The 16,396-nt window shown below is 54.6% G+C and overlaps 6 protein-coding genes across 6 annotated transcripts; 2 read left to right on the forward strand and 4 right to left on the reverse strand.

Annotated features, from left to right (window-relative positions):
- Positions 1-2,597: 2,597 nt before the first annotated feature.
- Positions 2,598-3,813, forward strand: C7974DRAFT_382750 (ankyrin repeat-containing domain protein). The gene is made up of 2 exons (XM_046140706.1): positions 2,598-3,099; positions 3,160-3,813. Exons 1-2 carry the CDS (start codon positions 2,717-2,719, stop codon positions 3,728-3,730), a joined length of 954 nt encoding a protein of 317 aa, XP_046002780.1. The 5' UTR covers positions 2,598-2,716; the 3' UTR covers positions 3,731-3,813.
- Positions 3,814-3,911: 98 nt separating this feature from the next.
- Positions 3,912-5,415, reverse strand: C7974DRAFT_325339 (guanine nucleotide binding protein, alpha subunit). The gene is made up of 2 exons (XM_046138967.1): positions 4,706-5,415; positions 3,912-4,651 (listed from the first exon to the last, which is right to left on the reverse strand). Exons 1-2 carry the CDS (start codon positions 5,227-5,229, stop codon positions 4,084-4,086), a joined length of 1,092 nt encoding a protein of 363 aa, XP_046002781.1. The 5' UTR covers positions 5,230-5,415; the 3' UTR covers positions 3,912-4,083.
- A 37-nt stretch (positions 5,416-5,452) lies between these two features.
- C7974DRAFT_382753 (uncharacterized protein) lies at positions 5,453-7,160 on the reverse strand. Its single transcript, XM_046140707.1, has 2 exons — positions 6,207-7,160; positions 5,453-6,145 (listed from the first exon to the last, which is right to left on the reverse strand). The coding sequence occupies exons 1-2, from the start codon at positions 6,755-6,757 to the stop codon at positions 5,527-5,529; spliced, it is 1,170 nt and encodes a 389-aa protein (XP_046002782.1). The 5' UTR covers positions 6,758-7,160; the 3' UTR covers positions 5,453-5,526.
- Positions 7,161-7,796: 636 nt separating this feature from the next.
- C7974DRAFT_439211 (vacuolar segregation subunit 7-domain-containing protein) lies at positions 7,797-11,287 on the reverse strand (the record flags this gene model as incomplete). The annotated part of the gene is made up of 5 exons (XM_046145273.1): positions 10,109-11,287; positions 9,486-10,002; positions 9,223-9,449; positions 7,908-9,186; positions 7,797-7,871 (listed from the first exon to the last, which is right to left on the reverse strand). Exons 1-5 carry the CDS (start codon positions 11,008-11,010, stop codon positions 7,797-7,799), a joined length of 3,000 nt encoding a protein of 999 aa, XP_046002783.1. The 5' UTR covers positions 11,011-11,287.
- A 425-nt stretch (positions 11,288-11,712) lies between these two features.
- C7974DRAFT_13010 (fatty acid desaturas-like protein) lies at positions 11,713-13,854 on the reverse strand. Its single transcript, XM_046135348.1, has 2 exons — positions 13,378-13,854; positions 11,713-13,329 (listed from the first exon to the last, which is right to left on the reverse strand). The coding sequence occupies exons 1-2, from the start codon at positions 13,569-13,571 to the stop codon at positions 11,820-11,822; spliced, it is 1,704 nt and encodes a 567-aa protein (XP_046002784.1). The 5' UTR covers positions 13,572-13,854; the 3' UTR covers positions 11,713-11,819.
- C7974DRAFT_13009 (uncharacterized protein) lies at positions 13,855-15,984 on the forward strand. Its single transcript, XM_046135347.1, has one exon. The coding sequence runs from the start codon at positions 14,138-14,140 to the stop codon at positions 15,887-15,889; it is 1,752 nt and encodes a 583-aa protein (XP_046002785.1). The 5' UTR covers positions 13,855-14,137; the 3' UTR covers positions 15,890-15,984.
- Positions 15,985-16,396: the final 412 nt, after the last annotated feature.

Below are 16,396 nucleotides of genomic sequence, written 5' to 3' on the forward strand. Positions count from 1 at the left end.
GAGATCTTCTCAAATAATGCTTTAGTAGCGTTGAGTTACTAAAGGGACCAGACTGAATTACAGGTAGTGAATTGAGTCAGGGCACGTTTGGTAGTGTCTACCAATGCTGTAGTCTGGAGAAATAGTTGGGTATACGCATGACGAGGATGACGCAAGATATGAGACAACGTCTTAGTGCTCCTCACGCCGCACGACGAGCCGAGTGGGAAAGAATACGTTCGCATCAGAAAGCATTCGAGATTTTAGGGTTTGTATATGACTGACCTATATGGGAAAGACTACCCTCACGACGCAGCATTTGACTCACATTCTTTGTCCGAGTTCCAGTCCATTGTACACCAACACCCTCAAGCGGCGATTGCACACAGCACCGTCGTCGTCTACACAGAAATTGAACGGGCATATACTGCACACAGACACGTCAGACCGTTCACTTGAAAGAAACTGGCTTCTGGGCTGTGACAAGAAAGGTTTGGATCCTACAAAAGTGTCGAGTAGCTGGTCTAGATGCAGTAGCGTCACCAAGTCGCCATCGATCATATGGAGGTAGTGTGTCCCGACTCTTACGTTGCAGGACAAATGGCGGACAACTGTGTAAGGGTGTGAGCTAAGTGTTCCACTCTACTACAGCAAAGTACGGAAAATACAAGAAGATCATGTAGAATACTTTTCTGCCTACAATATAGGTAATACTTTTCTAATGTTAGCTTTAGGTATTATAACAGCTACAAGTTCTATATTGCTTTTGTTAACGCTAGCTTTAGGTACCATAACAGCTACAAGTTCATGTCAAAGCCGCTCAACTTGAAGGTTGCTTATCCGCTGTTTTCCCTGAAACATGAGAGCCCATACTCGGTTTGAGTTCGAATAATGTGCTCCTAAATCTATTCCAAAGGCGTCGTGTAAGGCCGAGTGTTCACGACTTGCAACCCACGTACTCAGCAAGTTCCCGTTAAACAGGCTCAGCCCGAACCTCTCATTGCCACTTAGAGGGGAAGACCGTAATAAGGAGGCCAGGCATCGTCGAAGCGCCGGATATTGAAAACGCCACTACCTGGGATCGTTCCTTCGAAAGTCTCGATCTTTGGAGTGGCACCCTGTGCTCTGGCCCAATCGCTGATCTGCTGAACGCGCTCATCGTCCAAGGTGTAGTGATGAAGGAACAGAGCAGTCGCACCGGACATGCTCCCAAAAGCAGCAGCAAGCCTGCTCGTAAGGTCCCTAATAACATCTTCGCCTGGCGTGAAGCGAATCCCTATCTCCCGTGCTTGTGGTATGTGTGCCATTTCCACCTTATTCCTGTTGTAGACTACTAGAACCGAACAAACGCTGATGTACCTCGTCTCAATCTCATCGTTGGGGCGCCAGCTATAGACTTTGGCATCGTCCATCTCGATTATCTTCTTCGCACGTTTGACGAAAGTGTTGTCTAGATCGTGCTCTGAGTGCTCACGCTTGCACTTCTTTCCAGTGCAAGGTTTTGGTTTTGAGGGCTTGGTAGGCTTGGTAGGCTTGTTGGGTGTCGGCTTTGGCGTCGGTGTTGGCGAGCACGCAGGTAGGACAGGCTTTTTCGGCTTCGTTCCTCCCTTTACTGCGCGATTCAATAAGTCTGAGGTGATTTCAAGAGCCCGCTGGGTTCTGGTTGTTGGCTTCTTTTTTGGAAGTGGACAAGCTGCTGGCGGCTTTGATTGCAAGACAGTCTTCATCTTGGGGCAGGCTCCGACCTGACAAGATTTGTCTCCGGCTGGACATTTCGGTGGAGCGCGTCTGAAGATTGTTGGAATCAAGCCAGGTGAGCTGTTTCTGTCAGGACTGTGCCCTCGTCCACATATGTTGGGATCTTACGTGGTTTCTGGGATAGTGAGACAGTTCACTGTTCCGAGAGCCAGGATCATGGCAGTGGTGATGTTGAGGAAACGCATGATGGTTTTGGAAGAAAGGAAGAAGAGAGTAAGTAGAGTTTCTGTTCAAGTGGACTTGGGAGACGGGTGTTCAATTGCCAGCAACTGAAGTAGAAGGATAAGGTTGTGGGCAACAGTAACGTTAACCGTGTATGAGCATTTCATAGCATTTAGAGAGAGGTGAAATATCACCAAACTGACCAAATCAACGCCTAGGATGCGGAGATGGTACTGGGCAGCGGAACTCCATCACTTACCAGTAGGCGGGTTGATACCTGTGCCTCCAAAGATGTTGCAGCTTCAAGTCTAAATCCGAATGCACATTTACGGCACAGATCCACCTTCTACCGTATGAGGTAGAAGGGATCATAAAGCAGTAGCTCGTTTGCACTATAGTCTACCTTAAGTAAAGATCTGGTATCTCTAAACGACCTTTGTGTTTGGCGTAATTTGTGGAAGAGTTTCTTCACTTTAATTGACACCGTACTGTACGTTCATTAATAGATGTTTTCTTCGCTGCAACTACTAGCACTCACGCGCCAAAATCGGTCCTTTATCGTTCGGACTCCGGTATGAGACATACCTGCCATCAAATGCTGTGCCTCCCCCTCGACAGCCAAGAGCTAGTACAGAATGGGCTAGCTCATGGATACCTAATATCTTATAAGTGAGTGACCCCGGCAGCATTCTGACCACAACACATACAAAACTTGGACAGGCAGAATTTCCTTCATTTCGGTTCTTTCTCCTCTTGAGATTCTCCAGCGCCCGCCCCATCATACAGGAGTGGAAACCTCCACAGACAACAAGAGAAGATGGCTAGTAAGCCCTCAGGATCTGTCAAGGATATCATCGATTTGGCATACAAGCTACGGACTGTTGAGGACTGTGAGGAACCGTTCCAAACTATGCAGCAACTCCTAGAACCTTGGAGAGAGCCATCGAATCCGAGCATTCTTCAGCCCGCTGCCCTGGAAATACTAAACGATAGCCATTTAATGGTCGTTGTAATCTTGAAACACTGGGATAAAGTGCTCAAGATGCTACTATCGTTCAATGTAGACATTCAAGACAGTGTCATGTCGCTCGCCGTCCATACTGCGAAACAAAGGCGCGACTTCACTCCTCTCAGAGCCTTGTTCGAGTCGGTCTGGGACATCAACCGGCCGCTCAACAGCCACTGCCCCCCAGCCATCAGGTACGTCCTCATGCAACACTAACACCACGCTCTGACCTGCTCCTCGCTAACACCTCCAAGCCTGGTACTGCAACACCCTGACTTCGTCGACGCCTGTCTCGCTTTGGGCGCCGAACCAGACTCCAAAGCGGAGTCCGGCCACACCACAATGCAGCGCGCAGTAGGCTATGCGCCCTTCGCCATGATCAAACTGCTCGTAGACCGTGGCGCTGTGGTCGCGGGCACGAATCTACTGCCCCACGCAGCCCTCGCGTACATCGACACCCCAGGCGGACCAGAGATACTGGACCGACTGGAGGTTTCCAAGTATCTGATTGAGCGAGGAGCGTTGCTTGATGCGTGCTATATTGACACGTACAAGGGTAACACGTCAGGTGATTATATGTATTATGGAAGAATGACTGCGCTACACTTCGCTATTATCGGGGGCAAGAGAGATTTGATAGAGTTGTTGCTTGACAGTGGGGCGGATGCTGGGATTGGCGCGCAGTCTACGTGGAAGACAGACTGGGAAGTAATCAGTAGCGTTGCATTGGCACAAAAGTGCGGGTTTGAGGATATTGCTTCGATGCTGAGGGGGAGAGAGATGTCTCGAACAGACGTAGAGAAAGAAGTCGTCAATGATGGCTGAGCTTCTGGTCCAGCGGTTACATTATTTATACGATATTGCCACTCATTAACCACGTTACAACTCGAGTCATAAGTGACCCTCACTACCATTACAATGTAGAGGCTAGTTCTCCTCCAGGTATATACGACACATATGATCCGATACGCAAGTATCTCGATTTATTTTCATTCACAATGTCCCAGCAAACTAGTTTTGGTGAGAAGTGTTCCATCAATAGTCGTAGCCTAAATACCACCCTCGTAATATACTCCCTGAAAAGACATCCGAGACCAAGCCCGAGGAGTCGAGACGCCCTGATCGGACACAGCCGCAGACCAAACATGTCAAGCAACATTACCATCCAATCAATATACTCAATGCACACTGTCCTTAATCGCAGCCACCACGAGCTCTATATTCGAGGCCACGTTAGGATCCACCAGATACGAATACAACTTGCGCCCCCCGCGATTCACCCCCGAAAAGCGCCGCAGCACATACTCACCCGCCAGCTCCCCATCCTCACCGCCCTCACCGCCCTTGAAATCCGGAAAGTGGTCTGCAAGAGGGGAACTGCGGAGCTTCGCCCGGAACACGCTGACGTTACTCAGAAACAGGATGAAGATGGTGTTCGCAAACGCCTTGTTGTTGATTACGCTGTCGAACAATCCGATCTGCGCTGCCAGTGCGTTGGTGCCGGAGGGCGCCTGGTCGTAGCAGGCGAGGTCGGCGACGAAGAGGATCGCCGTGATGGCGTCAAAGTGGTGCATCCACTTGCGGCGCTCGGAGCGCTGGGTGCCGACGTCGATGAGGTTGATGGTTGAGCCGTGGGCGAGGATGCGGTGCGAGCAGACGCCCTGGATGCCCTTGTGGGACTGCACGATGTCGGCTTCTGTGGGGATGTAGTCCGGGGCGGCGATTCTGCGGATGGCGTGGAAGAAGCTGGGGGGGGGGGGTGAGTCTAGTGCTGCGTTGGGCTGGGTGTTGGTGACTGACTATGCGGAGGAGTCTTTCAGGTCGTACTTGGCGCTGGAGTGGAAGGCGGCGCTGACAGAGGGGTTCTTCCACAAGGCATCGATGGCGTGACCGGCCTCTTCGTTGAGTGCTTCATCGACATGGGGGAGCGTGATGAAATCGCATAGAAAGCCGTAGCGATCGCTGACGTCTTCTTCCAGCTGGATTTCAGAATTCTTTACCACGCCCACCAGCGCTTTAGTGCAGGCAATGACACATTGGTGAATGTTGTAGCGGTAATCCATCAGCTCTGCCTCTGTCAGGCCAGTGTTACTACAGCTTTTCAGTTGCTTGACTACGTCTCTCATGGAGAATGCACCAAGCGGTAGCACGTTGAACTGTCTTTCGCGAACCTTCGCATCTTGCTCGAGGGCTCGATCGATGGCTTTGGAGCGTTTCTCGGCCAGAGGATCTACGAGAAACAGATCACGAGACTGTGGCTCTGTCGATGCCGCGCTATGGCGCTGCTGGCGTAGATCATGGGGTTTCTCTGGCGTCCCGCTCATGAAGATCGTGGTGTTTTCTTCGGCCCGAAGACTTGGATTGGAGGTACTTCGCAATATAGCCGATGGAGAAGGTGATGTAGACCCTCCACAAGCTCGTAAGATGTCAGGATGTAGTGCCCCACCTTTATAAGAACTAGTGGGCGCACAGATTCATGAGGAAGGGATTCCTTATCTAGCGATCACGGGCTAGGTATACAGAAGCACTTGCGGAGGATTTAACGAGTACAGTCCACTTTTCATGTACTACGAGAGATGGCTTGATCGGCCCTAAACAATGTACAGACAATGTACCACGTTTCAAAACCCCAGTCCCTTCTCATACTCCCTCCACGCCGTGCCCACCGGTTGTATCAACGTATAACTCTCCGTCGTACTCCCCAGCCTCTGCACGCCATTGACCATATACAACGGCGTAACCTCTCCATCATCACTAAAAAACAGCTTCGCCCTTTCCCTACGATTGAACGTCTCGACGCTCCCATCGGTGAAGCTCACGGTCGAGTTAAACGCCTCCTGCAGCTTGAACGTCCATGGGCCTGTGAGGTTGCGCGCGAACATGTGCGCGCCAACGCGTGGATATTTACGTCCAAATTCAGAGATGTCGACCATCCAGTGGGCGAGGGCGTGCCAGTTGCCGCGCTTGTCGCGCCAGACGAAGGGATCTTCGGCCCAGGTGGGCGAGTAGTCGGAGGTATTCCACGGGGCGGTGAAGATCTGCTTGTACGGGCCGTTGTAGGAAGGCGCGGTAAAGATTTTCAGATCTTCGGCCACGAGGACGGTTTCGCTTGTGGGGTCGTCGGAGGTCCACAGGGGTGCTGGAGCTGGGTTCGTTCCGTTTACGAGGATCTTGAACGGGCTCCAAGGCCCCTGGATTGTTGGTGCTGCGGAAACGGAGATGTTGTTTGGCCACTGCGCTCTTTGCGACAGAGTTAGTGTCTGATGTCGGCACTCAATGCTGCACAGGAGAGTCGACATACTTGTTGATGCCACCACATTGCTTGGGATCCGGCACGTCTACGCCAATACTCCAAAGCAGATACTTCTCGTCCGCTGGGCTCCAGTAGACATACGCGTTGTGTCTGAAGCTTCCAGTGACATTCTGCTTCCACATGTACGGTCCTTGCGGCCCACTTGTGCTCTCAGCCCTTGCAATGAAGCTCATCGGCCGCCACCCGCTGAGCCCGCACCCATGCCCAAACTGGTCGTAGATCAAGTGGAAGAGCTTTGGGTCGCCTTGATCCTGCACAATTTGGCCACCCCAGGACGAGTTGCCACGGTTGCTGTAGTGATCCGGTGCGCTATATTTGGTATTGTTGAAGCCTGTGTATCTGGTGGCAGGCGCGAGGTCAACACGCCCACAGTCAGAGCCAAACCAGCCAGGGTCGCACTGACAGACAGAGGTTGTATTTGCGCCAGTGTTTGGAAGGCAAAGGCCGTTCAGACTGCAGTCATCGTCTGTGGTGCATGCTTGTGTTTTGGTAGCTATCAAGGCCCACACTGCTGGAGAAAGAAGTTGACGAAGGCGCATTGTGAGAACACCTGGTATCAAGAGTTGCGCAGTTCTACCGGCCTAGCAAGCCAATGTGCCGGGATCAGGGAGCCTGTAATATAGAAGGTAGCGCTGATCTTGCCAAGGTACACGAGTGGAGGTAGATGCACCGAGAGTGCCTCACCGGGATAACTCTGATCATCTTTTTCCTGAACTGGACAAACTCTAAGCACCCCGCATGAGCCACATGCGTGAACTATATTAGAGACAAAGTAAGTCCGTGTAAAGTACGGTAGTTTCCTGATCGGAGCATTTGGGCCGGCGTGCGGAGTGGCGTAGCTAGTACAGGAGGGTCACACATCGGGCTGATACAGTGTGCCGGCGCGGCATGCATCTAGCAAGTCAAAAGCTCTAGGAGGGTGTCGCAGCTGTTGTGGATTGGCCAAACTTTCGATGGTTACCCGTGAGCTATCAACCGGAGGAATAACCACCCTGTACGGAGTGTTAGTTGACATAATCACACCAGAATAGCGAACAAACGTGCAAGCAGTGATGCGCAGCTCAACCATGAGCGCGGCAAATTCCAATTCTTTTCCTACGATGCAATCGCTCAATGTTTGAAAGGGGTTGGTACAAAAACGTAGTGTCGCTAAATAACGCTCACATGGGGAGAAGATCAAAAAAGCAGCTTGACCATCTCTTGAAAAGGTAGAGAATGACCAGTGTCCAACAATTACAAACACCTTCGCTGAAACGCATTAGATCCGTGCGCATTGCGGATGCACCCAAAGCGTATACATGCAGCCGACCTTCCAAAAGGCCGACGTGACTAAATGCAGAGCAAAGCAGAGCACAAGGAAATCGTTGGGCTGTGACGCCGTAAAGTGAGGACGATCATGCGGCCAGGTTCGCGGATGGGGCGGAACGCTGTCCGGATATTGTAAGTCTATGGGTCGTGAACTCATTTGTATGAGGGTATCTGATGTCTTTCGGCCGTGATATCTGGAACCGCAAATGGCTGCGGCCCCTCAAGAGTTCTGGTGCTGATGTGATGGTGTACAACGTGGGTATGCAACTTCTACCGATAAAGAGTGACGGGATTCGTTCTGCGGTCGTATCTTCCCGGTGACATGGGTGGGGCAGCACTTGTAGTCTGCATGAGGCTCCTTCTTTTCGCACCGGCCTCTACCAACCTCCTCTTCTCGGCGTCCGGATCATAATGGTAGTCCGCGCCGACTATGACTTTGAGTTCTCGTGTACTGAGTGGGAGCTGGTACTTGAAATTACCACGCACAAGCAATTGGAAGGGATATTTCGAGACTTCTTCCCATCTTTCTGTTCCGCCAGCCTCGGTTTTGCTCCCAGGGTGTGTCAGGCGAATTTCGCCGACCGACGTAGCATTATGTCGATGCCAGTATGAGCCATCAAAATTGAGAGGAGAGTCAAAGTGGTCGATGCGGCCAAGCAACATGGTACGAGGCTCGCCAACGTCTGGATCTGCGATAGGATCCGTGCCTTCGTCTACGCCGTCGCGCGTTTTGCCGGATGCTTCAGCGACGTCGACGTCAATATTCTGCCAGTCCTCCTCATTGTTGTGTTTCGGACCGTTGCCGTGTTGGTGCCACCACTGGTCTGAGCCAACGTGCTTGCTTTTCGCGAAGATGCTGACGTCCATGTCGGTAATTGTGACGCCGATGATGTTTGGATTTATAGCATCGACGACCAAATCCAAGATCAACTCTTCTTGGCTAGCAACCACATTCCGGATCTGGCGAATGTTGACATTGTCGAGAGGCTTAGTAGTTGCAAACACCAGCCCCACGGAGCTGAAGATAACAACTAGTAGCAGAATGGACAGAACTAGGCATCCGGCAAATCGACGACACCATCCTCCTTCGTTACGCTGTCTGCGATCTAGTTGGCGTTGAAGGCTGCTGAACGTTACGCTGTCTCTGCGGCGTGGTGTCCGAATGCGAGGGCTTCGGGCTGATGGGATGAGCGGCGTGCGTTCGTCGTCAGCCACAATGCCCGCATCGATGTCGTATGTTGACAACTCCCCATACTTGTGGTTGCTAGCGACGATACCGTTCTGAATGGAGAAATTGTGGAATCGAGGACTGTTCGGCTGCGATGGGTGTCGGGAAGATGGGCCGCGGCCACGTGAGCCTTGTGACATTGAAGCAGCGTCGTCGCTGAGTAAGATGTGCCCGAGAGCGCCACGGCCTTGTCCATGTCTTCCGATGTGGTGGTGGTGGCTGCCTGTGCCAGCGCGACCAGATCCCAATCGTATTGTGCCCTCACCACGCTCCAGGCCGTCGAGGTCCAGGTTCGGGTTGGTGTAAGGGTTCGTGAACTTCATGCTGCTCTTCTTGCCGGGGTTCTTATGCTCGTTGCGGATGGCAAGGCGTGGATCAGCGAGACTCGCAATCGACGTCATGCTTGGTGTCCTTGAATGGTGACCGCCCCGGCTGCGATGAGGTTGTTGTTGTTCAGGTGGGTTGGACTCGTAAATGAAAGTAGCATCCGAGTCGGAAGAGTTGGCTTCGTCGACAGCGCTGGCGACCTTCTGTTCAAAGACATCTGCTTTTGATGAAGCTTTGCGGGAAGTTGAGTTAGTATTGGAGTAAAAATAGCTGAACGACGGAGCATAAGCAGACACGGTCATCTCTGGGCTGGCAGGCGGTGACATGGTCGCTATCGATCGCCGGTCGTCGTAGGAGCGGAGTGACATCTGACTCCCGTACGAAGACGCAGTGTTCGAACGCACCATGCCGGGCCTGCTGGGGATTTGGTAGTGATAGGGGAGCTGCGAAGACCTACCGGTGCCGGAGTGTATTGACGGCGCCTTTCGCTTCGGGGGCCGCCTCTCTTTCTTGGGCCGTATTGTCTCGTTGCTGGGTTTCAATCGCAGACTGCCGTCGACACGGCCTGACACGGAGCGATCCTGGTTGCTGATGGTGGCCTGTGCTATCGACGGGACAGTTTCGGTCTCGACCGTCATGTTGCGCAGGGGTGGGTCGCGGGCGCGGGACGACAGCGACGTCAACGAGGGTTTGGTGGAGACGTGGCTGCTCACCCGGTGGGTGGACGACGACCGTTGCTCCTGCATCTTGCCCTTGCCGCCATTCTTGGTGCCGCTGTCGCTGCCGCTGCCGGTGTTGGCGTACATGATTGGTCGGCTGCTGAGGTCTTCGGTAACTTTTGACGAGCTGACGTCATTTCGATCTTCGTCGGCCTTCCTGGGTGTTGTCGATGCTGTGGAGGTGGTTGCTGTGGGCGCGAAGCTGCGATAGCCGTTAGCACGGGTGGCTGGGCATAGTTTTTCGCTCCGTGCGCAGCCGCATCGTGCGTCGCCATGACAAAGAGTGGGGCATTGCGGGGAAAGCTTACCTATGCGGCTCCACGCCGTCAAAGCCCGGTGTTGCAGGCAGACTGGACTCCTGCACGGTCTCCAGCTTGGGCGCGGCGCCGCTCGCGCCGCGGGACGGGGCCTTCATGCTCATGACAGGCATGTCCTCCTCGCCGGGCGTGGCAACGTCCTCCTTGACGGGCACGCGGGCGACGGGCGCGGGCGACGGCGACGAGTGCTGCACGACGATCGAGGGCGTCGAGGCAAGGTCGGGCTTCTTGGCCTGGGTGCGGAGCGAGTTGCGGCGCGAGCGCGAGTGCGAGCGGGCGTCGGGCGGCGGCGGCGACTTGATGCGCGGCGAGACGGGCCAGTGGGGCGTGCTGTCGCCGGAGACGGCGGCCGAGGGCGACTTGAGCGGGCGAGGGGCCCGGGCGACGTCGGCGGCGACGGTGGGCGGCAGCTGCGGGATGCTGGCGGACGAGAGGGCGCGCTGGATGGCGGCGGCAGACAGGCCGGGCGAGCTGGTGGCGGGCGCGCGGCTGGGACTCACGTCGGCGCTGCTCTTGCGCGAGCGCAGCTGCGACTGCGAGCGGGCACTGGGGCCTGGCGGCGGATTGGACGGGCGCTGGCTGCGGGCGGGCGAGGCATCGCGCGAATTGAGGGCTGAGTTGGCGGGCGACGGCGACGCGGACGCATTCAGCGAGCGGTCGCGCGCGAGGGATTGGCGGCGCATCGAGGGCAGCTGGGTCGCGGGGCTGCTCTGCACGCCAGGCGGCGGGGCATGCACGACCGAGGCTTGGCTGGACGTCGAGCTGTCGCGCGTCGAGGCGGCCGTGGTGGGCGTCGGCGTGGTGGACGATGACGACGCCGGCTCAGCAACTTCTTCCGCGCCTGTGATGCTCTGGAACGGCGCGTCCAGCGAAGCAGCAGCGGGCGAGGTCATGTCGGCTGCGGATCGTTTACTTCAGGTGACAGGCGCGCTCGGAGCAGCGTTGTCATGCTGCGCGCGCTGGGTGCACTGGGTGTCCGGGTCAAGTCGAGGCACGCAGTCGCACGGTAACCGAGCAATGGCGGTCAGCGCTGAAATGACACTCGCCAGCACGCGGCAGTCGCCCGTTGGACGGCCAAATTTGCTATCGCAGCAGAGGGTCCGTGGCGCGGCGAGGACAGGTGCATTTGGCAGCGAGGGAGGGATTGGGGGGGTGATGTGTAAGACTGGATGTGCGCGCCGCCGAGCAGCGAGTGGCTCGCAGCACCGCTTACCAGGAACCGAGACGGATGCGTTGGCGGTCCGGAAACAGCGCGACAAGGCACCACCCGCCTCACCTCATCCACGCAACATACATAGCACCTGGGGCGCCTGCCGGCTGACGCTGCGTCGCGGCTGACTGCCTCAGCCGTGCGAACGGGCGGTGCAGCCACTGCAGCGCAGCCCTGGCTCGCACCGCCGCGGCTGCGAGCTGCGGCCTGCGACCTGCGACGACAGTCTGCAACCTGCTCCGGCACAGGCCTGCCGCATCTGATAGGGCTGCTGGCTAGGCGTGGCCTGCTCCCGTCTGTGCAGAAGCAACGCTCCGCCCGCGCCACCAGCGCAACACGTGTCACCCTCCCACGCGCAGTGCTGCACGCAAAGAGGACCAGGGCCCAGAATTCATTTGGCCGCATCATCCGGGCGCGCTGAGACGTCACCGCAGACGGGAAAACAGCGAGCACCTGTGTTTGCAATCATCTACTTGAATCTGCCTCAGCCGCCTAGTGCATCCCGTAATCGCCCTCTGCTGCAAGCGTCCTCTGGCACTCGGCCAAAATGGCTGCCTGCCTTGCCACGTCTGCCAGCTTGCCAATGACCTGCTTGTTGCCGTCCACAAATCCATACAGCGCGTACGGAATATCCACCTCGTCGCAAAACTGCTGCACTAGCTTCTGCGTCTCCCTCAGATTGTGCCGAGGGATCCTGGGGTACAGGTGGTGGATAGCCTGAAACTGGAGTCCGCCATGGAAGAAATCCAGCCACTGCGGGCAGTCGACGTCCATGGTCGTGCGCAGCATCTTCTGGGCAAAGGACTCGTGGATGCCGAGGTCTGCAGTACTCATCGCGAAATGTGACAGTGTGATTTGCACGTGCAAGGGCGATGTGAGAGCATGGCTGATGAGCACGAACCAGAACCGGCTGAAGTTGTCTGGCATGGTCTTGTAGACGACACCGTAGCCGTACCAGGTCCAGAAAACCGTCATGCCAACCATCTCGAAGTAGCGGTGCCACCACGCGGGTCCCCTCGTCGGGCCCTTCCCACACACAAGGTACTCCAACGACAACCGGTAGAGGTTGAAACGTGCAAACATCATAATAGGGTAATATGTGTAGTGCTGAATGCGCACCAGAACTTTGGCAACTGCATCGTACTCCATCACCCTCTCGTAGTACGTCGTGGTGAGACTTTGCAGAAAGCGGTGGGTGACTGCAAAGATGGGGATGTACTGGATATCGGGGTCGTGCTCAGGATCATTCGTAACCAGGTGGTGGACGTTGTGGTTGAACTTCCACCAGCACGCACTCAAGCCGCCCATGTAGGAGGCAATAAACATGGCAATGGTCGTGTCGGTCGTGAAGTCGTGTGTGATGCCCATGTGACCAGCATCATGGACCGTAAAAGTGAGTTGGTGCCAGACGCAAGCGAGCGGAATCGCACTTGTGATGTACCAGCCCGAGTAAAGAGCATAGAGGAACAGCGCAATGAACGTCCCGTAACGCAGACACTCGATACCGTATGAGGTGTAGTTGCAGTTGTACAGTCCGCGTGCTTGGATCTCCTCCTGCAGATCGCGGTACTTCTGGGTGATCTTGTCCTGTGTTTCTGCGTCCGTCGAGGGATATTTCGCCTTGTCGAAGTCTAGCTCCTGCTGCGTGCGTCTGTCAAGGACAGACATCCTCGGGGCTTTTGCCATATCTTCTTCCCCGATCGAGGAAATGGACGAAGACGAAGAAGCGCGTGCGATGTTGGCTGCATTTCGTTGGCGTACCGAGGATGCCTTGTCTGCCGGCTCAAAAATTGGACTTTGACTGGCGGATGATGAAGAACTGGCAGTCTCATGGTCTGAGGAAGAACACGAATCCAAATATTCTTCTTCCGAGAGCTTTTCGAGCTCCGCTTGTGTCCTGAACTTTCCACCCTGGATCGGCGGTAGGAAGTTCGTCCAGCGTCCTTCGATGCGGCCGATTTGGTAGCGCTTCATAAGCTCGAGTGTCTGAGAGGAATGGAACCTGTATTGATTATTAGCAGTGGTGGTGGAACGCAGAGCTCCTACTCACCTAGTAACCTCGTCGGTGGCATCCCTTCCTATCATATGGCACATAGCTTTATCACCACCTGGGTGGTATGGCATCCAAGCTCCCACATTCAAGACCTTGTTGTCTACAATGACGATAGCTTTGCCATTGGCAATCTGTCCTTCAATCTCCCTACGACTGAAGACTTTGGCCTTCCTCTGTGCTTGCGCGTCCATTGTTGCGACGCGGGAAGGGGCGGAGCTACACAAAAGCTAAAAGTGCGAGTCGAAATGTGCAGGAAGGCAAAAATGAATCGGGAGTTCAAAACATGCTCCGAGCGAATGTGAAGAGAAGCTTCAGTTTGAAAATACCTTGAATTCACGCGAGAAAGGGCGAGGATAGGGTGATCAAGTCGAACCACTGTTGAGAGTTGCAGGGCACAGCGTCGTGGCGGAGTGCCCCACGTGGAGACGGCCGTTTTCGACCACTCAGCGCTCACCTCTTATAACACTGAGGGCATGAGCACCGCATTGCTTCCAGTGATTAGTATTGCATCGTACGTTCTCGGAAAACACGATCGAGCTGCACATTAGTGAGGTGAAAGTTGAGTTATTGCTGCAGAATAGGGCAGGTGCTGACCTCAGTGTCCCTTCCGTCTGAGCCCGGCCACCTCCGCCATCACCAGATTTGCAAGAACTGCAACCGTTTGGTCATAGCCACCAGCCAAGGGCGCTAATAAGCACTCGATACCTTTCTTTCCCTCTGTTCCCAAACATCTTCGCAATCAACAAATTCTATCACCATGGCGAAGGATATCAAAGAGCTGGCCAAGGAATGGTTGGAGCTTGATGAGGACAAGACTACAAGAGACGAGATCTACGAGCTGCTGCATCATGGGAACACGACCGAACTGGAGTTGCGACTCCGGAATCGAATTGCTTTTGGTACTGCTGGTCTACGAGGTCCCATGCAAGCCGGCTTTGCCTGCATGAACTCTCTCACGGTCATCCAAGCATCCCAAGGACTAGCAGCATATCTCCTGAAGTCCGAAGAGAACGTCAAGAAGCGAGGTGTAGTGATAGGTCGCGATGCCAGACACAACTCGGAGAAGTTTGCGAAACTCACAGCGGCCGCTTTTGTGGCTAAAGGCATCAAAGTCTGGTGGTACGAGACCCCATCGCACACTCCGTTGGTACCTTTTGGAGTACGAGAGCTGGGCGCCGCCGCTGGCGTGATGGTCACCGCAAGCCACAATCCTGCCAAAGACAATGGATACAAGGTATACTGGTCCAATGGCTGCCAGATTATCCCGCCACACGATACTGGAATTGCGCAAGCCATTCTGGAGAATCTCAAGCCGGTTACCTGGGACACGTCCATCATAGATGAGCCGAGCCTCATGGTAGAGGGCTCCCTCCATTTGGTCAGAGACCAATATCGTAGAGCCGTTCTATGCGCCGCGCAGCCAGAGCATGCCATTACGCTAAGCCCGGATCTCAAGTTCGTATATACACCAATGCACGGCGTTGGACTGTCAGCCATGCAGAACTGCGCTGAAATTCTGGGAGTTGCGTCGCAAATGACTGTTGTAGAAGCACAGGCACAGCCAGATCCCGATTTTCCTACAGTCAAGTTCCCTAACCCAGAAGAGAAGGGAGCATTAGACTTAGCTATTCAGACAGCTGATGCCGCATCAGCGAATCTGATCCTCGCCAGTGATCCAGATGCTGACCGACTTGCTGCGGCCGAGAAGGTCGGTGACCGTTGGCACATATTCACTGGCAACCAGCTTGGGCTACTGCTTGGCCACTATATCTTTGAACAGTACCCATCCTCGAAACCTCGCGAGAAGCTCGCTATGTTGGCTTCTACAGTAAGCTCTAGATCACTGGCTGCGTTGGCAAAGAAGGAGGGTTTCCACTTCACAGAAACATTGACAGGCTTCAAATGGCTTGGGAACGTAGCACGTGACCTTGACAAGCAAGGCTACAACGTCGCATACGCGTTCGAGGAAGCACTCGGCTACATGATCCCCCAGACGGTCCACGACAAGGACTCCATCAGTGCTGCAGCCGTCTTTCTGACCGCCGCCTCGCAGTGGTCTGAGAAGGGCCTGACGCCTTACACCAAGCTACAAGAACTTTACGAGTATCTCGGCTACTTCGAGGACGCCAATACGTATCTTGTGTCCCCCTCGCCAACAGTCACAACAGCAGTGTTCACGGCCATCCGCGCACTGGGCAACCCGCACCCCACCACCATCGGACCCCGCAGGATCGTGCGCTGGAGGGATCTGACGCTAGGCTATGACTCAAAGAGCAATGACCACACGCCTGATCTACCCGTAGATCCCACTGCCCAGATGATCACCTGCGAGCTGGACGACGGTGCGGTGTTTACGGTTAGGGGTAGTGGTACCGAGCCGAAGATCAAGCTCTATATTGAGTGCCAAGGAAAGACCAGCGATGAGGCGAAGCAGGGTGCGAACGGTATCCTCCAGGATTTGTTGAGAGAATGGTTCAAGCCTGAGGAGAATGGTTTGAGACTTGCATAGAGTGTATCACGGTCGAGACGCTTGCTGAGGCTGATGGCGAAGGTGAATGAGTCTGACCCAGCACCACACCATTATCAACAACAATAAAAACACTTCATCACACATCTTCCTGCGCATATATGCGATCCTCTACTCCTGCAACGATACTGACGCCCTCCAAGGATACCACCTTCACGGCCGCAGTTGGGGTTCACCAAGCATATAAAAACGGGCCAGCTTGTTCGAGCAATAGCACCCTTCTCGACGTATCAAAGCCGACACTCTGTAGCGACATCGTAGCGTCCTCTGACACGAGATGCTCTTTTAAGTAGCGACCGTTTCGAATTCGATTCACTACTTTTGTAAGGAGGACACAACCCATGTCACCCAGGGAAGAAACTCAAGTAGAGGAGACGAAGAGGGCGCGTGGACGGGAACAAATTAGCTAGCTGTCCATGATCAAGCACCGGTTATATAAATCTGAGGGTGCATGAACCGTTCCCTTTCTTGGTGCCAGCGTGTACGGCA

This window comes from Boeremia exigua, assembly GCF_020726555.1.
Source record: "Boeremia exigua strain MPI-SDFR-AT-0100 chromosome Unknown C7974scaffold_1, whole genome shotgun sequence".
Lineage (NCBI taxonomy): Eukaryota > Fungi > Ascomycota > Dothideomycetes > Pleosporales > Didymellaceae > Boeremia > Boeremia exigua.